The sequence below is a fragment of the Marmota marmota genome, unplaced genomic scaffold (assembly GCF_001458135.2).
Source record: "Marmota marmota marmota unplaced genomic scaffold, marMar, whole genome shotgun sequence".
Taxonomy (NCBI): Eukaryota; Metazoa; Chordata; class Mammalia; order Rodentia; family Sciuridae; genus Marmota; species Marmota marmota.
In genome coordinates this window covers 35,137,312-35,161,396 of record NW_026000016.1, presented here as the reverse complement: position 1 = coordinate 35,161,396, position 24,085 = coordinate 35,137,312, and the positions used below count along the sequence as shown (strand labels likewise).

The window sequence follows — 24,085 nt, the reverse complement described above, 5'->3', positions numbered from 1 at the left end:
CCATGATGATTTGATGTATGCAAAGCCCCCACCCTCCCCAAAAAGTGTACTTAAGCACTGCTTAACCCCTGCTCGGGGCTCTTGGCCGCTCTCCCTTCTTGAGTGAGCACGGAGCCCCAGCATGCTGGATCCTCAATAAACCCCCTTTTGCGGTTGCATGAGTCGGTCTCTTGGTGGTCTCTTCCTCCGTCGTTCGCTGGTCCCTTACAGTTTGTCACTTATAAAACCCAAGAGGGCAGAGGAAAAGGTTTTCCTCCCCTATAGAGTCATACATTATCAGATACATACAAAAACAACAATAAACTTTAATTTGAAAGAGAACAAAAAGAAGCAGCAGCAGCAGCAGCAGCAGCAGCAGCTGGGGGAAGCAGAAATAACCCAAGAAAATGAAAACTTGGAAGAGACCAGTATTGATATGTACATTTTGGGGCTAGGGTTGTGGCTCAGTGGTAAGAGTAATAGCTGAGCATGCTCAAAGCCCTAGGCACTTAATCCCCAGTACTACTGATCTCTCAAAAAAAAAAAAAAAAAAAAAAACTACCTCAAAGCAAGAGATGAGATGATGATGATATGACAACCATGAAACATGAACAATGTGCTTTAAAAAAAAAAACTATTAGAAATTAAATTGATAGCAAAAATACATCTCCATAAAAGGATGGAGAAATAAATTTGGAAAAATCTTCCAAACAGTACGTACAAAAAAAAAAAATGAAAAACAGCAATTTAAACAGTCAAATAACAGGGGTTTCAGAAAAAAGAAATTTAAAAAAAATAATAGTTAAATGCTGCAGTCTGGCTGGGCACAAAATAACCGAGCCACCACACAAACTTGTAGATTTCAACAGCAATTCTTTATTCCCGAACTCACACCGGCACTCTACAAGCACGTTCTGGGGAAAATCCCACCTCCACTTGGCTCTGCATCCCAAAATACTCTCTGAATCCTGCGAGAACTAAACCTCCAATAAGAATTTTTGCAGATAAGTGACATCTAAAATTTCTATAGAAAGACCAACAAACTATAATAGCCAAAGTAATTTTGAAAAAAAAACAGAGTTGGAAGGATCATACTGATTTAAAAATTTCCTATAAAAGCTACAAAAATGAAGATAGTGTGGTATTGGTAAAGAAATACACATATAAATCAACAAAACAGAAATGAAAGTCCGAAATAGACCACACAAATATGTCTAAATTATTTTTGACAAAAATACAAAATCAGTTGGATGGAGAAAGAACACTCTTTACAACAAATAGCGTTGCAAAACTGTGAACCTCTACCCAAACCTCATACTTTCAATAACAATTAATTCAAAACGGATCTATGAAAAACATAGAAGTATAAGACTTCTAGAAGAAAACAGTCTCCATGGCTTGGGGTTCTTAGATATTACATACATACAAATAAACACAACCCATAAAAGTAAATAAAATTTAAAAACTGAACTTTTCCAAAACGTATCATTTTGTTTAGGAAAAGACATTGTGTTCAGGGAACAAAATGGGAGAAAATATATGCAATCAAATATCCTACAAAGAATTTGTATTCAGAATATATATAAAGAATACTCAAAACTTAGTATTAAACAGCCCAATAAATTAAGAAATGGACAAAAGACTTAGACATTTCACCAAGGAGGATACAGCATATGGACTGCAAACAACCATTCAGAAAGATGCTCAATATACTTAGCTACCAGGGAAATGAAATTCAAAACCACAATGAACTATCTTTATTTACTTATTTAAATGACTAAAATTTAAAACTACTGATAATACCAAGGACTAGCAAGGGCAAAAAGAAATTAGAAAATTACTGAGACAGTGTGAAATAGTGTAGCCGCTATGGAAGAGTCTGGCAGTTTCTCATAAAGGTAAAAAGACACCAAATAACCCAGTAAACCCACTCCTTCATATTTACCCTAGAGCAGGGGTCAGCAAACTTCCCCTAGAGCCAGAGAGTAAATATTCTTTCCTTCAAACCAAAGTAAATTGATGGAAGACATTACTAAATAGACTATACTCTTTTTGTTTCTTAAATGTTTCTTATATTAACTGCTTAACAACCTCTCCCCCAAAGTAATCTAGTTCAAATTTACTTTGTTAAGTCACTGAAAGCTGGGGTAGCTACTTGGGTCTCTTTCTATAGTATATCTCAATAACAGTACCTGCTGCAAAATCCTCAACTTGCTTAAAGGGTTGGTTTTCCCAGTCTTTTAAATAGCCCCTTTATCTTTGAGTTGACTTATGAAACACTATACTTAATTCAGAGATTAGGATTTAAATCAAATGTATTTTAATTTTATTCCACTGGAAGAACTTTTAAGTAACATAATAAAGTAATATTGAGGAACTAAAAAAAGGGAAATTCTAACTTCTGAAGGCAAAAATTTATAGCAAATTATCAGGAAATAAATGTACCATGCAGATTCTCTGCTTTGCTACCGGACCTCTAAAAAGCTTTAGAATCAGACTATGATATATTGTAGGGGTATCAATCTTCAAGAAATTTAGAGGCTGGGCACAGTGGCACACACCTGTAATCCCAGTAGCTCGGGAGGCTGAGGCAGGAAGATTGCGAGTTCAAAGCCAGCCTCAGCAGAAAGTGAGGTGCTACACAATTCAGTGAGACCCTGTCTCTAAATAAAATGCAAAATAGGGTTGGGGATATGGCTTAGTGGTTGAGTGCCCCTGAGTTCAAATCCCAGTACCCTCCCCCCAAAAAAAGAAAAAAGAAATTTAGAGCTAGAAAGGAATTTAGAGAAATTTTCATCACAGATATTATAAATCAAGGAACAGAACTCTATGGCTGCTCCTTGCCTGACTGAATAGTTGCAAAGAAAAACACACAGATGGTAAGTATAATTAATTTGCACCACCTCCTGCTCACTATCCCCCAAAGCATTTATTGATGTACTCATTCATTCAACTAGGTTAATTCTTTTCATATAGACACAGGGTTCCACCATTGTGGGAGATAGAGAAGTATACTGGAATTCTATCATGAAGTAATTATAAAAATCAACTATATGTGCTTAGCAAAAAGAAAAAGTAGACCGTGAAGGAAGGGAGAAGGTGGAAAGAAAGAAGAAAAAAGACAAAGAGAAGCATTTTGAATAGTACATGCAATTTTGTCTGCCTTTCCAGTCAACAGATGCATGCCCTGGAGTAGGCATGAGCCTGGAATTATGAATCTGCTGCTCCCTGTCATTTTCAGTTCTCATGTGCCCATCATCATGCCAGCATCTCACTGAGCTTTATGATTTTAGTTTTTTAAAGGTACATTTCCTATCATATAAAACTTAAGCCAACTTTTAAATAAAGAAATATGATCCCTGCCCTCAAGGAATCTGCTCACTTACTGGAAATAAAAGACAAGGTGGAGAATATGAAAATATGGAGGACTAGGAAAAGAAGAAATCCTTGTGAGCTGAAACATGGGGAACCTGCCTGAGTGAAAACCTTCTGGAACAGAGAGTTAGTGAGAAGAGGAAATAAGGTTGCATGTGTAAATACAAGTCCAGGGGTATGGAATAACTTTTAGATGTCAGATAATGAAACAAAGGCCAGGAATATAAAATTCTTTTTCTGTTACCACATAGGTGACAACTGAGCAAAGTAGGCTTCCTACATGACATCAGAAAACTGAGACTGTTTAAATAGATAGCACATGTCCCATCCAAGGAGGGCAATTACTCTTCAGCTCCAGTCTCTCACTGATATTTGTTATTTGGGAATGTAGACCAAGACCACCATATACTCCCATCTTTAAGAAAACATTTATGTGTTATATAATGAAGTTTAGGTCAATGATGGACTAAATAGATGAGGGTGGCTAATTCATATACCCTAGGTGTATAATTTAGGTTTGTATAAATATACTTTGTGATGTTTACACAAAGACAAAATCACCTAAAGACATATTTCTCAGAAAATATCTCTTTAACATAATTATAATTGAAAATGTGAAAACTTTTGTGAAAGTTAAAGAAGAGCAAATTAACAATGGAAGAAGGTTCCTGAGCAAGCAGGAAGGAATGGAATCCAAAACAAAGGGAATGTTCTTGATAGGAGAAACATTCTACTCTGTAACAGGAAAAATAAAGGGAAAGACTACTAAAAGATAAGTCTGAAGAAGTAGCTTGGGGAGCAAGCCTATTAGAGCACCAGAATTCCATAAGACACTATTGAGATAACAGAAAACCAGGTAATAAAGGGTAATAAAGGGACTGACAATAGAAGAAAAGGAATAAAGGAGGTAGAAATGAGGAAATGGTGGTTTGCTACAGGGGCTATTTATTTCTTAAGAATGTCTTTCACAAAGGTGGAAGGAGGTAGTGTTAGTGAGGAAGGAGGTAGTGTTAGTGAGGTGAAGCAAGAAAGATGGGATATTAGCCTTTGATAACAGACTATAGATGAATGAGGGTGTGAAGACATTAGGGGAGAATGAGAAGACAAAAGGGAATTAGTCTCCAGAGAGCACAGTACCAAAAAAAACCCAGGGCAAGAAGAGTAATGAGGAGTTAAAAACTGTCCCAGGAAAAAGAACTGTTCACAAAGATTTCACAAATATGTTAAGTAAAACTGAGCTAGACAACAAAGTTGGGGAAGCCCATTAACATTAAAGAGCAGAAAGCAGAATACAAGCATTCACACCAACCAGCCAAAACCCAAGAGATCTTAAGCAAAAGAAATTCACAGTTGGGGTTTAAAAAGCCTCTGGTTTGAGGCTTTACCACATCTCCAAAATTTGAAATTTAGGAATGAAAAGAAGAAAGTACTAAGGATATGATAAAACAAGAAAGTAATTAACTGTACTATATCTTAATAAAAGGGTTTTCATTCATATTCTCTCAATTTCTACAACAGCCCTAAAAGACATACAAAACCAAGTGTTAGTCTTATTTAAAGCTAAGGATCAAATAAGACACTGATGTAAGGTAATACTCTAAGTGAGCACAGAAATCTAACTAAAACCCAGATCTGTTGACCCCTGAAACCAAAGTGAAGATTGCCTCTATCTAATGGGATTAGTAATCATTCAACTAAAAGTGAAATGTGCTATGTTCTCATGGTATGATGGGCTTCAGAGTAGAGAACTTCAGAGACCAGCTCTGAACCTTGCTATTCTATCACCTACACAGAGCAAATTACTTAATTTATACCAGTCTGCACTTGCTTATTATATAAGAGGGTTAATGATACCTACTTCTCAGTATTGTTTTCAGTATTAAATAAGAAGCCATGTATAAATAAAAGTTATGCTACCCTCCCAATATTGGTAAGTTTCTCTTCTCACTGGAGGCACTACTACTTATCTATCATCTACATAAAAAAGTTACTCTCTAGTCTGCAGGATGAAGGAAAATGGCTTTTCTTTTAAAAATAAGTATTACCAGAAGATAAATGGTTCCTAAAAGAATCGAAGAAATTAATTTAAAGAGTAAACTAAAAATTGAAGAATCTAAGGCAAGAAGAAAAAAAATCTTTTCAAACCTGGTATTAGTAAGATGAGGAATTAAGAAACAGAAGAGAACAGAAATTACATTAATTAGAAAACATGGTAAGTGTAAGCTTCTCACTGAACAAGGAGTCCAAACTTAGAGTCAATGGGTCTACAAAGGGATTTCAGAGAGTTATGACCTCTTAAAGCTGTTTGTAAAATTGTGAGCATATGCAAAGGTACTATGGGAAGCCAAAAAGTTCCCCCAGATGCCCATGTCAAATCCCTGGAACCTGTGAATGCTACCCTGTATGATTAAAAAAAAAAAATGATTAAGTTAAGGATCTCAAGAGTAAGAGCTTATCTTGGATTATCCAGATAGACCTTAAATCCAAGTACACTTGTCCTTATAAGAAATATACCTAGAGGAGGAAATGGCAATGAGACCCTGGAAGCACAGACTGAGTGATGCAGTCACAACCCAGGAACCTAGCCTAGAAGTTGGAAGAGGCAAGGGATCTCCCATAGAGCTTCTGGGGATTCACCTGCTGACATCTTGATTAGAACTTTTTGCCTCTGGAACTCTGAGAAAATAAATATCTATTGCTTTAAGCACTTCTGTAGTAATTTGTTATGACAGTCATAGTAAACTAATACAGGTACACATTTTTTGGGGGGGAGAGGATAGCATAACTTTTCATCAGATTCTGAAAGATGTTCTTGTGAACCCCAAAAGATAAAAGAACTACTACTGTGGAAAGTAAAGAAAAATTATCCATTAATAAGGAACTAAAATTAATTTATTATTATTAGTAGTAGTAGTGGTAGTAGTACTAGGAATTGAACACAAGAGAACTCTACCATTGAGTTATACACCCAGTTCTTTTTATTTTGAGTCAGGTTCGCTCTTAAATTGCCAAGGCTAGCCTTGAAATTGAGATCCTCCTGCCTCAATCTTCCAAGTAGCTAGAATTACAGCTGTGCACCACTGTGCCTAGCTAGGAAACTAGAAATTTTTAAAACCTGCAGAAAAAGTAGTTCCTGGGATAAGGTCCCTCCCATAGTTAGTAAATGTTGAAGATATCCTCTGACATAATTTAATATTCATTTCGTTATTTCTTGGGATTAAAACCTCATAATATATTAAAAGGCAGTAATTCCTAAACAACTCAATACCTTGCTAAAAATGTGGATTCCTAGGCTCTACTCCTGCTGTACTGAATCAGAATCTTCAGGGTAGTGGAATCCATGTATATATTTACACTTATATAATGCTCCCTAGAAAATTCAAATATGCAGATAAATCTGAGAATTACTACTACAAAGCAGGAGTTGGCAAACGTTTCCTAAAAGATGGTAATGATGGTCAGTAAAAAATTTAAGATACACAAACAAAACAGAACACTGAAGATATTATGTAGGTATTTACATAACATTTTCTAACATGTTTCTACAAGATTTTTATTGACAAAACTCAAAATACAAAAGACAATAACTGATCTTTGTAATATAGATCTACTAATGAGAAGAATGGAATTCCCTGTTGGGAGAGATAACATTTTGCTTAATTGGAGTTTAAAGTTACTGTTTTTGTTTGTCAGATTGATTGCAAAAGTTCAGCTGTAAAAACCTTAGCTGGAGGAGACTTACAAAACAGGAAGTGAGATGGATTTAGCCCAAGGGTTGTAGTTTGCCAACCTTTACTGTAAGGTAAAAGAAGGAACAATCACTGCCCTTAAGCAATTGCCAAGAGACAAGAACTGCAAAGGTAAAGAACAAGAAGCAGAACTCTGAATGTTTTATATTGTAGAGAAGTGATTCCTAACCTTTTAAAGAACCAACATTTTTTTAAGGTCCAAAAAAAATGTGGCTGACCTTTATATAATAGTTCTTCTAGCACCAAGTGAAAATATCCATAACAAAAAGCTACTAAAGTCTATAATGACTTCAAAAGATGTGATAGTCAAAACAGAAACTATACACATATATATTAGGAAAATATTAGCAAATATTTCAAGATACACTTCTTTTTCATCCACAGATGGTACCTGAGAGGCATATGGACTTCTGAGCCCTGATAACTCTGAGCACTCCAGGAAAGCCTAATGTTTGGGAACCACAATTACGGATGAGATCCAGAGTTTCAGAAAGGAGACAGCAGAAACTAGAGGGGAAGAGTGTCTTGGCGTTAGACAAGCAGGTAGAAACTTTCAAAGAAATGGTAGAACAGATTTTAGGAAGAGGAAGAATATCAATAAGAAAATGCAGAGGAGTTGTAGGAAGGCAGTCTTATTACTAAATAAAGAATTCTGTTTAGGATTAGATCATGGAGGCTGTGGACCTCTCTGCTGTCTTTGCCACTATAGACAACATTTAAGTGGTTTCACTCAGTGCTGGTAGGCATTCACTCATTCAATTCTCACCAAGAATAGTTTCCAAAATACATTAGCTGTGTACGTAAATGACCCTTGTTCCATCAGATACAACCCTGAGTGGATCAAGATCTAGACTTTTCCTTCTTAAAAATAAAAATTTTGAAAGAGACCTGCCTTGACCCTAAATTCTTCTTGCCACTATAATCCTCTATTCAGTGACAGCTAAGCTTCTGGAAAGTCATATTTGCTTATTTCCATTTTGTCCCTTCCCATTCATCACTCATCTGGATCTGGTTTCCAATTCTACCATCTCAATGAAGCTGTTCTTGCCAAAAACAATAAAAGAGATATTAGCTCTCATCTTACAAAACAGAAACTTGCAGCAGCATTCAGCAGCTCTCCCTCCCCTCCCCCGAGCATTCATCCCTCGAAATGCTGTTGACTTCTGGGGTACTGCACTATGGAGGCAGGCATTACTCCTACTACTTATCCAGCTGCTCCTCCCAAGTCTGTGCCCTCTACCTCCCCAACCTCCGAATGCTGGGTTCCCTAGGGATTGCTTCTGGGTCTCTCATCACTCAGTACTTAACCATCTCCCTAGGTGATCCAACCCATCTTCACAACTTTAAATGCCGTTGAAAATTCCCCAATTTCTCTTTCTAGCTCAGTTTCCCTTCTAAGTTCCACAGTACACACGAATGTCTATTTCATAGCTCCACTTGGATGTTTCTCATTTACCATACTAAATTTTAAAACATCTTTCCTCTTGTTGCTCCTTCTCTAGGCTTCCCCATCCCACCTAGCAGCACCCACCAAAAGTCTCAGGGGCATGTCTGTCACCTGTACCTTTACTGCATCCTCAGCAAGTCCTGACAATTTTCCCTCCTATAAACTTCCCAATTAGTTTACTTTTTTCCATCTCCATGGCCATCACCCTTAACCAATCACCTATTACCTTCACCCACACAAGAATCTTTCAGAGCTGCAACCCACAGCCTCCAACGATACCTGATTGACTTCATTCTAATCCATTCTCAAAAACTAAGCAGAGTATACAATTTCAGATAAGAATTGGATTTCATCATTCCCTTACTTAAAATCCTTCCAGTTTTCTCCTAAGATAAACTTCAAAATCCTTTAAATGCACCATAAAGCCTCAGAAGATGTAGCCTCACCAGCTTCCCAAATGACCCCTGCTCCTCTCCCCTTACTCACTCCAAGCTGCTGCCAGCCTGACATTCCCTTTGTCCTCAAAGACAATAAACTCTTTTCTACCCTTGCACATGTTATCCCTGCTCCTCCTGGTTTCACTCCTACTTATTTCTAGGGTCTCAGTCTCAATGTCACTTTCTCAAGGAACCCATTTTCCCTGATACCACAAGTCTCCACATTAAGTCTCCTGTTTCATTCTGACAGCCCCCCTCAACTTGTTTTCCAAAGCACCCTCCACAGTAGTGATTATATGGTTATTATATGACTCCTGCTGTCTGTCCCCCACACCAATAGGTAAACTCATTAAGAATAAGGGTTATACTGTTAGATGGGTGCACTGGCACATGCCTATAATCCTAGTGGCTTGGGAGGATTACAAGTTCAAAGCCAGCCTCAGCAACACAGCAAGGCCCTAAGTAACTTGGGGAGACCCTGTCTCTAAATACAATTAAAAAGTGCTGGTGATGTGACTCAATGGTTAAGGGCCCCTGGGTTCAATCCCCAGTACAAAAAAAAAAAAAAAAAGAAAGAGAGAGAGAGAGAGAGAGGGTGTTATGCTGTTTTGTTGCCACTGTACTCCTAAGCTACCAACACAACGACTGGCACAAAGTAGGCCTCCAAGTAACTTATCTTAGAATAAATAACTGAATTAATTAGAAGATACTTAAACTTTAAGTACTTTAAACTATTTCAGAATTTATAAACATACAGTTTAATTAGTTAATATTTTAGACTACGGTTTACGTTACTTTATTGATTGATTTAAAAGAAGAACTCTATTAAACTATACTATTAGTATATTTAAGTATTCTCAAATATATTTTAAAACTATATTGACTTAGGCCTTTACCCAAAAGGTTAGCATAGTTGTTTTCCTACTAATAACAATAATAATAAAATTTATCATTTATAGAGGGCCAAACACCTTGCTATTCATTTTATAGTCAAGCTTTATAAGAAATAAATATCATAATCTATTTTTACAGAAGATGAAAATGAGGATCAGAGAAACTGAGCAACTAGGTCAAAGTAACACAACTAGCATTGGGGTGGCAAGATCCAAACTCATTCTAACTCAAAAGACAGTGTTTTTTTTTTTTCCCAATATATTATGCTATTCCTAATATCATACTTATTTAGCAACATCTATTATTGGCAGTGTGTATTATTTGAATACAGAGAATACATCTATATTCAAGCATCTGGGGGCTTAAGACAACTTAAAGTGATTATTTAAGCCTCAAAAAGGTTACCCAGGGCTGGGTCTGTAGCTCAGTGGCAGAGCGCTTGCTTAGCATGTGTGAGGCACTGGGTTCGATCCTTAGCACCATATAAAAATGAAACAAATTGAACAAAGGTATGCTGTCCATCTATAACTACAAAAAAAAGTTGTCTAATTCAGTCTCTCATACACAAAAACTAATACTATCCTATTCATAAAATAGCCTACAACAATTACTCCAATTGACATCCTTGCTCCTTATCCAGGTATCTATCCCTTATTTTACAAAATAAATTTATTCTCTGTTAACTGTTCTCTGAAGGGAACTCTATTAAAAACTAAAAAATAGAACCATCACATTAGGTCAAAATGTGCATATTCATCTGTTTTTCAGAAAATGTTGTACGGATGCCTTTTGAACACAGAATTCATATAAAACAGCTATTCCCAAAACCATCCAGCAAAATGAAAACTATGACAAAATATCCTTTTGGTAGAAATTTATCTAAATCATGATACTCTTTATCCCAGTATTTGACAAATCAACAAGTTTGCTAACTAGCAGTAGGTAGTGAATACATTTTTGATTGATCAATTATACAAAATACTTCTATAATTGATGTCCTGTTTTGTTTTTGAGAACGAGAGAGAGTATTAACAATATTTCTAAACCAACTCCTAGTGAAACATATAACTAGTAAATATTTTCTCTATATGGACATAAAAAAGATCATTCAATCCAATTATGTATATTAATTCTGAAAAACACTGTTATCAGTAAACACTTTTAAATCCAAATGGTTTTTAATTAGGATTTCTGAGTAGTGAACTAGCCTCATTATTAAAGTTATAATACATAACAAAAAGATTATAGATTTTTAAAGAATTAAATATAACAATATAGTTAGCATTCAAAACTTACTACAAAGTTACAGTAATCAAGAGAGTGTGGTACTGGCATAAGAAAAAGAACTGCAGATCAATGAAACAATTAAGAGTTCAGAAATAAATGCACATCTAATTTTGACAAGGATGCCAAGATCATTCAATGGGGAAAAACAGTCTTTTCAACAAATGGTGCTAGGACAATTAGATATCTAATATAAAAGAATAAGGTTTGGACCCTTTCCTCATTCAATTAGAAAAATCAACCCGAAATGGACTGCAGAAATAAATGTAAAAGTTCAACTCTAACAGAATACATAGGTATAAGTGTTTATGACCTTGGATTACAATGGTTTATGACACTAAATGCATAAGCAAACAAGGAAAAAAATAGGGTCTAGTATCCAGAATTTATAAAGAACTCTTAAAACCTGTATCAGTTTTTGCATTACTATAAAAAATACCTGAAATAGGCTAACTTTGTAAAGAAAAGAGGTTTGTTATATTGAGTTTTGGAGGCTGAAAGTCCAAACAACATGGTACTGGCAGGCTCAGGTAAGGGTCTTGTCACCTTAACTGCATCACCTCATGGTATATTGCAATGGCGAGACCAAGTAATCATTTCACTAAATGGGAAATCAAGAGATTGTGTAGGACAAGCGCAAGTTTTTTATACAATCCTATTGAGAGAACAACCAGAGTCCCATAAGAAATATTCTAATCCCTTTTGAGGGCATGCCCCCAATTGACCCCAGGACCCACCTCTTAAAAAGATGTCCATAGTACCTTCTAATACTACCACCCTGGGACCAAGCTCCTAACATATGAACTTTTAAAGGGACAAACAACATCCAAATCATAGGCTAACTCAACAATAAAAAAGCCTAAAAGCCCAATTTAAAAATAGGCAAAGAATTTAAAAAGACATTTTTTTCAAAGAAGATATATAAATGGCCAAGAAATATATGAAAAGATCATTAATCATTAAGGAAATGTAAATCTAAACCACAATGAGATACTACCTCACGTTCTCTTGGATGGTTAGAATTTAAAAAACAAAAACAAAAGGCAGAAAATAACCGGTATTAGTGAAGATGTAGAGAAATTGGAACCCTTCTACACTGCTGCTGAGAATGTACAATAGTGCAGCTGTTATGGAAAATAGTTTGGCAGTTGCTCAAAAGTTAAACATAGCATTACCATATGACCCAGCAATTTGACTCCTGGGTCCAAGAAAATTGAAAACATATGTCAATACAAAAACTTGTACATGAATGTTCATAGTGACATTATTTATAATAGCCAAAATGTAAAAACAACCCAAATATTTATCAACTGATGAATGAATGAACAAAATGTAGTCTACACATACAAGGGAATATTATTCAGCCATACAAAGGGATGAAATACTGACATGTTATAATGTGGATGAACACTGAAAACATTATATTACATGAAAGAAATCAGGAACAAAAGATCATATAGTGTATGATACATGAAGTATCCAGAATAAGCAAATTATAAAACTCAATATAGATAAGTGGTTGCCAGAGGCTGAAAGGAGGAAGAATGGAGAATGACAGCCAACAGGTTTGAAATTTCTTTTGAGGGTGATGATCTGGAATTAGATGGTGATGATGGATGCTTAATTGTGTTAATATACTAAAAAACACTGAATTTTAAAAGTGAATTTTATCATATGTGAATTATATCCCAATTTAAAATATATGTAAACTGTGTTTAACATAAAGATATGCTGATCAGTTTAGTTTTCGGATGACTCAGCAACATCTTGATGTACTTAAATTACAATTTTTTTTTAACCTTAAAGTCTCAAATAGTAAAAACTTCTAATAAAAAGCAGGTGTGTTATATGCATGATTCATAGTTTCTTAATGCTTAATGAATTTTAAAAAGTTTGGGAAAATTTTTTGCTAGCAAAATTTGATCAGTGGGCTGGGGATACAGCTCAGTTGATAGAGTCTTTGCCTCGGATACACAAGGCCCTGGGTTCAATCCCCAGCAAACCCCCCACACACACACACACACCATACACACAAACACAAATTAATCAGTGTAACCTCATAACTAAAAATAATATTCTAAAAGGATTAGCTATCTGGAGCTGAGGCTGTAGCTCAGTGGTAAAGTGCTTATCTCGCATGTGTGAGGCACTGGGTTCAATCTTCAGCACCATACAAAAATAAATAAAGACATTGTGTGTTCATGTACAACTAAATAAATATTAAAAAAGATTAGCTATCTATACTACAATTTAAAATGAGCAGAAATCAACCAGGCTTATTGTTTTTCATATTTTAAAATATTAAATAATAAAGGGAAATAACTAATTTTAATGATCTAGATTTTATGTGATTATATTCATAAGAAGAAATGAGACATTTTGCTAACTAAATAAGTATACAAACAGCAGGAAACATTTTACTAGGTTAGTGATATGGTACACAAAACTTGAAAAATCTGTGAACACAGCTCTTACTAATGGCACTTCATTTCTTGATTCCTACTGAATGACTCGGCTTGATGAATGAGTAGGTGAGATCGCTAACAAACATTGGGATTTTTTTGGTACTAGGGATTGAACTCAGGGGCACTGGACCACATCCCCATCCCTATTTTGTATTTTATTTAGAAACAGAATCTCACTGAGTTGCTTAGCACTTCGCTTTTGTTGAGACTGGCTTTGAACTCATAATCCTCCTGCCTCAGCCTCCCAAACTGCTGGGATTAAAGGCATGCGCCACTGCACCCAGCATACATAGTTTTTAATGACAGACTTCACCAGTTTTAAGCACTATGAAGGCATATAAATACAAACAAAACTATCACATACCTAACAGAAACAATAGTAATTGTAATTTAATTTTTTTAAAATGAACATCCCCAAGTCTCTGGGATCTGAATGGGTAATGTCAATGACCAAAGCAGGCTCAAGTTAAGAGAAGGAAGAAGTGGCTTGCTGGGTGAACTAGAGCATAGGCCCCATCTAAAGAAGGCAGCCATCTCATGCTTGATGCCAGCAGGAGTGAGCCCTTGCACGGCCTGATTTTAATTTCTCAACAACAGCTAGAAATGCAGATTTTTTTTTTTCATGTTTTGTGAAATATCCCTAATTTTAAAATGCTGGCAACTAACTTTGTAAAAAAACATAAGGCCATATGAACACATCAGCTGCTGAATATGGCCACTGATTTACAAACTCCAAAAGAAACTCTTAAAACAAAAGCTAGAGCCTGGGGTTGTGGCTCAGCGGTAGAGTGCTTGTCTACCATGTGCAAAAAACCCTGGGTTCAATCCTCAGCACCACATAAAAATAAGTAAATAAAATAAAGGTCCAACTACAACTAAAAAAACAATAAATATTTTTTTAAAAAAGCTAAATACTTAGCAAACCCCAATCTTAGATTAGGAGTAGTAAACACAGGAAACTAGTTTATAGTAATTTTTATCAGAGCTTGGGGGGCACTGGTGATCCTTAAACATTTTAAGATTTTCCACAGATCAGACCCTAAAGTATAAGTATTATTATTCATGTCACATTTCATTATTTATTCATGTCATATTTCATTCATACTCCTTACTGAAGTATCAAAGGTAACTCATTTCCTCCATTCATTTTGATGAGAATTTTCTACTAAAGTCAAGCAGAAACACAGTGAATGTTTTAACTATGTACAATTGGAAAATAGTCCAAGAATAAAAACAGTCTGGGAACTGTGAGGGGGACGGGGACACACACATACACACACACACACACAAACATTTTAGAAACTACTACTTGCTTTGGGGCAGACCTCAAATATAATTAACTGATCCAGAATTGGCCACAAAAGACCAGACTCAGTCTGACTTGGGGAGGATCACTTGTGGCAACACAGAGAAATAATCAGGCTCCATATGTGAAAAAAAAAACATCAGAGGCAGAAATTTAGAAATCTACCCTGGCCCCATCCAGATCGCCCACCAATAATAACACAGGTGTTACGGCTTGAATATGAGGTATCCCACAAAAAGCTCATGTGTACCGGGTGCGGTAGGGCACACCTGTAATCCCAGTGGCTCCGAAAACTTAGGAGAATTTCTAGCCTCAGCAAAGGCGAGGTGCTAAGCAACTCAGTGAGACCCTGTCTATAAATAAAATACAAAAAAATATATATATATAGGGATGGGGATGTGGTTCAGTTGTCCAGTGCCCCCGAGTTCAATCCCCAGTAGAGGGGGTGGGTTGGGGGGAGGGAGGCACTCATGTGTGAGACATTGCAAGAATGTTCAGAGGTGGTGGGGGGGGGGAGATTGGATCAAGAGTTGTAACCCAGTGGATTAATCCACTTGAATGCATTAACTGGGTGTAACCATAGGCAGGTAGGGTGGGGTGGCAGGAAGTAGGTCACTGAAGGGCACGCCTTGGGGTTTATATTTTGTCTCAGGCATCCTTATCTCTATCCCTACCCCTCTCCACCTTCCTCCCCCTCCCTCCGCCCCTCCCCTCTACTCTTCTTTCTTGGTCCCTCTGCTTCCTGGCTGTCATGAACTGAGCAGATTTCCTCCTCCATGCCCTTCTACAATGGTGTTCTGCCTCATCTGGGGCCCAGAGCTATGGAGTCAGCCAACCATGTACTGAGACCTCTGAAACCATAAGCCAAAAAAAAAATTTCCTCCTCTTAAGTTGTTCTTATTAGATCTTTTGGTCAGAGTGGTACAAAGCTGTCTAGCACAAAGGGAAATATAATTCATATATTCAAATATAATACCTTATAAGGAATAAAAAATAATTGGCATGGCACTGAGATGCTATAAGAAAAATGGTAGAAATGAGCAGCAAAATGTACCATTTATCAAAGAACAGTCACCAGAATTATATTACAAAGGAGAAGGTAAAAATTATAAATTAATATTCCTGTCTAAATTTAAGAAAATCAGTGAAGCCACCACCAGTGAAGCAAGACCACAGAACACAAATACAAAAACTCAAGACAGAAATGTCTAGGTAACAGGAATAGAGGAAGAATGAGTTAGCAGAAGTCAATCAACAGTTATAGAAAATAAACAAAACAATCACACAAATAAGAAAAACTGAAAGGAGAACAAAGAAGAGATATTACAGAAAACACAATAGGAGACAAATAAACAAAAAATATTTATAAGGATTAAGGGAAAAATACTTGCTATAAAAGACATACAAAGGGAGATTCAACACACACATAATTAGGATCCACAAATTAAAACAAAACATAATAAACACTTAAAGATTAAAAAAAAAACTGTCCTGAAATAAAAATAGAATCTGTATACTAAAAGAACATACCTGTACCACAAAAAAATGATCTATACACAGTCAATAACAACATATTCTAGTAAAGTTACTAGCTCTCAGATAAAGAAAGAATCCTTTGTATAGATAGGCAAAAAAAAAGGTCAATTCACTAATAATGGGGTGGGAATAAACCTGGCTCTTCACACCTCCAAAGTAACATTTAATACAAGAAGGCATTTGAATAATACCATATGATACTACAGGAAAGAAAGGGTGGGCCAAGGATTTTATTACCTGATAAGCTGCCTTTCAAGAGTAAAGCAACAAAACAGTTCTGAAAATGTTATAAGAAAACTCATTTTGTTCCCATGAGCCATTATTGAGAAACTACAGGTTGAGCATCCCTTATCTGAAATGAGTGGGATCAGAAGAGTTTGGATTTCAATTTTTTTTTAGGTTTTGGGATATGCACATATACATAATGAGCTTTCTTGAGAATGAGACTGAGATGTAAATGCAAAAGCTACTTAAGTCTTATGTATACCTTATATTCATGTAGTCTGAAGGTAATTTCATAAGCCATTCTTAGTAAACCTACATTTTGACCTCACATGAGGTCAGGTGTGGAATTTTCCACTTGTGGCATCATATTCATATTCAAAAAGTTTAGGATTTTGAAGCATTTCAGATTTTGGATTTTCATATTAAAGAAGCTCAATCTGTACAAAGATAAACTTCAGCTAACAAAAAGACAACTGGGAAAAATTTCACAAAAATACTTAAGTATTAAACATATTTAACAGAAGAATTAAGACAAAAACAGATGGAGATAAGTGTAACAAAACAGAACATAAAAATAGGCCATACAGTTATATAAATGCAAGTAACAAACTGGGAGCAGGGAGAGAGCAAGGGAAAGTATAATAAGCTTTCTGATGACCTTAATGTAATAGCTAGGAGCCGAAGGTACCCTCAAAGCTCACAAATGAAGAGGCAGCAGTAAAAACAAACATAATAGTATATACTACCGTGAATATACTATTGACTAAAATTGGGCAACAGAGAAGAGAAAGGAGAAAAAAGAAGAATTTAAAAGAATTTTGCCTTTGTTCATAGAAGAGTTACTATCAAATTTTTGATCTTTCACTGTGTGGGCTATTGTTCTTTGCTTTTTTTTTTTTTTCTTCAGGTATTTAGCCAGCTTTGTATTTTTGTGATATATATACATCACATTCATATACATATATATATACATATGTGTGTGTGTGTGTGTGTGTATATATATATATATATATGTATGTGTGTATATATATATTAAGAAAACACTCTAGGGACATTATCTAAAGATCAATATTGGCTTTTTAAATACAAAAATAAACTTGTGGCAACAACAATTTCAGTTCATGCTTAAGGAGAAATACCTGTGAAACCTGTTTCAATTATCAATAACAAAAGGAGCAGGATAATAATAGTACCAAACTGATAAAACTGTTGTGAGTATTAAATGACTAATAGCAAAATGACAAAGTAAGATTATTCATTAGTGTGAAACTCTTAGAACACTACTTGACTTACATTTTAATAAATGTTAGCTAACATTATTGCCTCAAAGATGTAAGTCTCAAACTGATACATTATTCAAGTAATTTAAATTCATTATAATTACTGATTAGATAAAGATACCCACAGAGAAACAGCTCCCTAATGGGTAAAAAAAAAAAAAAGAAAAAAAAAAACAGGAATCTGAAGCCTCTCCTCCCCTAAATTCCCTATTCCCTCTCTACTACCACTAATGCTAGATCAGAAGCACCTCCTCTTTTATACCATGCTACATCTCTATTAGAGCATCATTCAATGTATTTTCACTGTCTCCCCACCAAGCTGCTGTGAGTTCCTAAAAGTGAGCAATTGTGTTAGTGTCTCAGCACTTCCAACGCACCCATTCCTACACATAATAAATGTGCTAAATTAACAAATATGTATTTTATACAATCTAGTTCACGTGATCTGGTTCAGGATTTATATTTTATGGATTGCAACCACCTTGACATCAGACCTTTCGGGAAGGTAGGCAGCTAAGGAATTTTAGTTGGGATCAGGAATAAAAGAAATGATTGTTCAAGAGACACTTAAGCTGTGGATGTAGTTCAGAGGTAGTACTTGCCTAGAATGCATGAAGCCCTGGGTTTGATCCCCACCACACCAGAAATAACAAAAACAAAAACAAACAAACAAAACAAAAAAAAAAAGAGAGACGTTTATTGAGCACTCTGTGAGGAGCAGGCAACAAATTAAGCTCTAGGGTTATAAAAAAGATCAAGCTGTCACCCCCCACTAATGAGTAGAAATGTTAAAGGTAGATTAATTCTGCTGACTCCTAAGTTGCGGTGTTCTTTCCATTACAACAGTCTCTTTCAAATGTTGACTAAACACACTGTAACAAGACACAATCTGAGGCAACACTCAGCACAGATATACACATTTCTTATCTTTTCTATTTAACTATATTTAATTTCACTTTCCAAAAATGTTCATTTTGACGTTCTATATTGGTTTTATGACTCAAAGGCTAAAAAATACTGCTCTAGAAGATACATTTTTAAAACATTCTCTAGAAATTCAAGGTCAGATATAATTCCTGAAAATTAATTTTGCTTACATAACAAATCTGTATCCCAATAAAAAATGTAGAACACTACCAAATCAAATAACAAAGATGAACATATAGCCATAGCAGCTGTGAGGAACCTAAACCTCATCTGCATCAGCTTTCCCTAAAGCCACCCCAAGTAAATACCCAATCTAAGGGAAATAACATTTGCTAAGCAAAAACAGCTTAGCAGAAAGTTTCCTGGTACCCCAAGTCCCTGCCAATCAGACTGGCCCATAAGACTCTCGATCCTATATGGAAATTCTGGAGCTCCCACTTACAATGAATATTTAATAACTTTATTTTATTTATTTATTTATTTTTATGTGGTGCTGAGGACTGAACCTAGGGCCTTGCATGTGCGACGCAAGCATTCTACCACTGAGCCATAACCCCAGCCCCATGAAGATTTTTTAACTATTTCATGTACAGAGACTTTAATGTACTTGGACAACAATAATTTTATTAAAATAAGTGAAAGTCAAAATAAACTGCTATAAATAAACACATTTTGCTTTTCACAAAATCTCTCTCTGAAATTTGCCAACCTTCACTTAAATTGGAAAAATGGGTACACAGATTTACCCCAGATCCAAACAAAGCATGTAGAAATGAATCACTAGTTAAACCGGTATGTCTTTTGGATAAATACTTAAGACTTAAGACTTTGTCCTTAAAATACTAGGATAAAGGCAGTATAAAACTTTTCCTCAACATGAGATACCTGTACAGCACTTCCCACTAAAAGAAATGTTAACTATCACCTCCACCTTGTAATAATAGCAAGCTAGGGAGGAACAAACTCATTGTCTTCAGAGTTCTTTCAATAAATGTGTTCCTCTGACAATGTCAGAAATAAGCAGAAAGACCAGAAAATCCTTTTTTCCACCTTCTATGCCCACAAGTAATTCTCCAGCTCTGAGAATGTAAACTAAATACAAGAAAATTCATTAAAGTCCTTGGGCTTCACCATTCATCATCCAAGAAGCATGTCAGCATTCAAAGGACTCATTTTTGTGACATCTGCTGTACATTAAGAGGCAACATCACAGAACTTTAGTACATTTTTGTAGCTGGGAGCAGTGGCACAAGCCTGTAATCCCAGCAGCTCAGCAGGCTGAGGCAGGAGGATCACAAGTTCAAAGTCAGCTCAGCAATTTATCAAGCCCTAAGCAACTCAGCAAGACCATCTCAAAATAAAAAATGAAAAAGGGCTGGAGGTGTGGCTTAGTGGTTCAATCCCTGGTACAAAAAAAAAAAAACTTTGTGTTACCCCAAACAGAAGTTTGTTTATTTATTTATTTGCTGTGCTGGTGATTGAACCCAGAGCCTCACATATGCTAGATGAGTCTAGCACTGAGCTACATCCCTAGCCCAGTAATCTGTGCAGAACCAGAGAACCTGACTGTGTTCTATTATGATCAGACTCTCTGAAACCAAATATTTTACATATGGGGAAAACATTTAAAATATACACACTAAAATATTCTATATTTAAATGAGAAACTGACCAAATTGTCAAAATGAGGTAGCCTAGAAAAGAGCAGATCCATCAAAGACATTGATGCAGATCGTGTCAAGACCACTTTCTAAGCAGGTAGCAAAATAAACCACACAGTAGTTCTGTAATCAGTAAGGGAGTGATACCCCCAAGAAAATAAAAATACACTGCAGCTGTGCTATGGCCAAAGGATAACTAACTTCAAATAGTAACTCTACATTTCTTATAATCTCAAAATCAATGACAAATTAATTTTTTTCACCTTTTTCACTTATAAATACATCACACACAAGCCCAAACATTTCAATAATTTTGTTGCATTTAAAGTAGAAACAACTTCTGGAATCTGTCTGTAAAAAGCTAATGAGCTCATTTAAAATGAGCATACTTAAGTACAAAGAATAAAATAACTAGTATTAAAATATATTTGGGGGGGCTGAGGTTGTGGCTCAGAGGTAGAGCGCTCACCTGGCATATGTGGGGCACGGGTTCAATCCTCAGCACCACATAAAAATAAAATAAAGGGAGCATGGGAGGAATAGATGAACTCTAGATAGGGCAGAGGGGTGGGAGGAGAAGGGAGGGGGCACAGGGTAATTAATGATGGCTGAATGTGATGATCATTATTATCCAAAGTACATGTATGAAGACATGAATTGGTGTGAATATACTATGTATACAACCAGAGATATGAAAAATTGTGCTCTATATATGTAATAAGAATTATAACGCATTCTGCTGTTCTATATAAATAAAAATAAATAAATAAAGGTGTTGTGTCCACCTACAACTAAAAAATAAATATTTAAGAAATATATATTTGGAAAAGCTCAAACTATATCAAGTAAAGTCATTCAAAGACAGCAATGAAATTCAGATAAAAATTCAGCATAACAGATTTGAACTTCATTTTTTTCTCTACCACCGCTACTGCTTCTGTTCTAAAAGTGAACCTGAAGCTCACCTACTGTATATAAAAAGCAGGAATCTCAACAAGACACAGGACAAGGAAGCAATGAACACCTATCCCCGGGGTTTCAGTACTTGCAGAGTAATAAATGGCATTGCTGGAAGGAGAAAAGGCTTCATCTGGGGCAACTGAGAACATTCTGACAACAGCAAGAGTCTGCCAGGCTCCATAAAAGCTCTGTACTGTCAGTCCTTCTCTCCTGTGTATGGACAAAATCTGCAGATGCAGCCTCGGCAGGAAAAGAAGGAGACCAAATTTAAAAATGGAGAACTGCTATGCTGCTTAACCTTGAGAGTAGGTACCCACCTCACTGTTCTAAGCTCTGAACTGCAGACTACTGACACCAGCATCTGTGGCATGACTGTTAAGGAAACTGCCAGCCAGTTAAACATTTCTGTGATAAAAAGCCTTCACATCTGACAAGCACTAGAAACCTCAATGTGTTCTTCATTATCTTAATTCTTGGAGGAAAAAAAAAATCAAGTAAGTATAATAATGGACATCGCATTTTCACAGAAGCATTAAGTTCTCAAAGTACATATGGTTTATAAAAAGAAAATAAACACTACTTCTCATTTAATTCTATGACAGTCCACTTCAGAATAGTGTTATTACTGCTCCCCCAAAGCAATTTAAAAGCAGAAATAGAAATCTACTTAAAAGCACTCAAGAGAGAAACAAGCTTAACACAGACAACTTAATTTTTAAAACTTAACACTGAGATAATACAAGATTCTAGAGAAAAAAAAACACAAAAAGCCATTTTTGTTTGGCTTATAATGTTATTAACATAGTTCAATATCACATTAAATGAAAAAACTTATTAAACTGCCTTTGCACAAATCTGGTTCGTCATTCTTCTCAATTCCCAATGTTTATGGGCTAAACATCTTTATAAGCCCTCAAGTCCTACATAATGCACTCTTGTTTCTCTACAAGAGCTTTCCCAGTTTTAACAAATGAATGTCAATCACATTAAAAATTTAATTTAAGGAATTTAAGAGAAACCAAACAGGATTGTTTTTCGTTTATTTTTCAATAGTGTAAGCATAAAAGCATCTTCAACCCCAAGCATAGCAAATATTCTGTCATGTCTACTGACTTAAGCATAACATTACAGATTTTTTTCAGATGCATTAAACAAAAGTGCTCACATTCTTACCTGTATATCCAGCGAACCATCCCCAGGAAGCCACCATTCCTAAAAGCCATTTATACATGGTTCCTTCAATATACCAGAACCGCTTACTGTCCAGCACTCGAAGGGGCTGCAGAACAATTACATAGCAGACATAGGATGGAATAGCAACCAGGTTGTTGAAGATCATGAAGGCAAATCTCATCAGGGCTTTCACCAAGATCCAGCCCCTTCGAGGAGCTTCTTCCAAAGTCGCAGCCATTCTCACATTGGAGTCCATTCTGTCTTCCTGGAGTGAAAGGAAAATTCATTTAAAAAGGAAAATGGACTAAACACATCTAAACAGTCACCAGCAAAGAATCGCCTCCAGCACAAAAATAAAAGAAAAAGCTAGGGTCTAAGCTTTCCGGGTGTAGTACCTCAGCTATCTCACGGGCAAATTCCAGAGGGGGACAGAGAGCGAGGGAGAAGGAACCGCACAAGGTCAAGGGAGCGGTTCACCGGGGCACTTGGGGCATGTCATAATATATTTAGCAAATGATAATACAATTCCCACTCCTAATTGGAGGCGGTCCCCGCACCGAGTCTCACTGCGGTCGTCTTTCTAGACTTTAAAGAAGAAAAACAGACCCGCTAGCTTCAGACACCCTCAATGTCTCCCAACTGAGGGTACACGAGTGAAAGGACTGAAACAGGCACCTCTCGGTCAGATTTCCCAGAGAGCGAGAAGCGAGGCGTCCTCCCCACCACCATTCCTGCACATTGATTCATCCCTTTAAAAGGTCCCTCGCATCAGCCAAGAGTTACGCTCAAAATTCTCATTTGCAGCAATAGGGGTTTTTTTTTTCGTTTTTTTTTTTTTTAAGAAAAAAAGGAGAGGGGCCTAGAAAAGAGAAGATAAAAGGTGAAAGAAGAAAGAGGGGCTTAATAAGGCAAAAACGAGAAAGCAGTAGGGGGAGGGGAGCAAAAGCCAGAGGGAGGTAAAGGCAGGGGGCCAGGGATGAAGAGAATGAGATCTGCGACCCGAGGACCGGGAAGCGAGGGATGATGAAAGAAACGGGGACGAGGAGGCGACCACCGCGCGCTGGCCGGGGCACCGGCAGCGGTTTCCGCCGAGGAGGAAGGGGTCGGGCGGCGGGCGCGGGCCGCGCTCCGGGCTCACCTCGGCGGGAGCGAGCGGCAGGCAGCGAGAGGCGAGCGGCGGCGGAGCGCTAGGGCGAGCGGGGTCGGGGGCCCGCGGCCCGGAGCGCGGGACGGGGCGGCGGCGGGTGTCCCCTGCCGAGAGGTCGCGGTCATGGACGCGGCGGCGGCGGCGGCCGAGGCGGCCCGAGGCGCTGCGCGAGCGGGCGCGCGAGCGCCCTACTCCCCTCGCGACTGCCTGCGGACAGAGGGACGGCGGGGACTCAAGAGG

At 36.8% G+C, this 24,085-nt stretch overlaps 1 protein-coding gene across 1 annotated transcript in view; it reads right to left on the bottom strand.

Annotated features, from left to right (window-relative positions):
• Lpgat1 (lysophosphatidylglycerol acyltransferase 1) overlaps positions 1-23,393 on the bottom strand; it is a 64,588-nt gene extending 41,195 nt beyond the window's left edge. Inside the window, 2 exon segments of the mRNA XM_048809422.1 lie at positions 22,699-22,963; positions 23,374-23,393. Of these exon segments, the coding sequence (XP_048665379.1) occupies positions 22,699-22,954 (256 nt within the window). The 5' untranslated portion in view covers positions 22,955-22,963; positions 23,374-23,393.
• Positions 23,394-24,085: the final 692 nt, after the last annotated feature.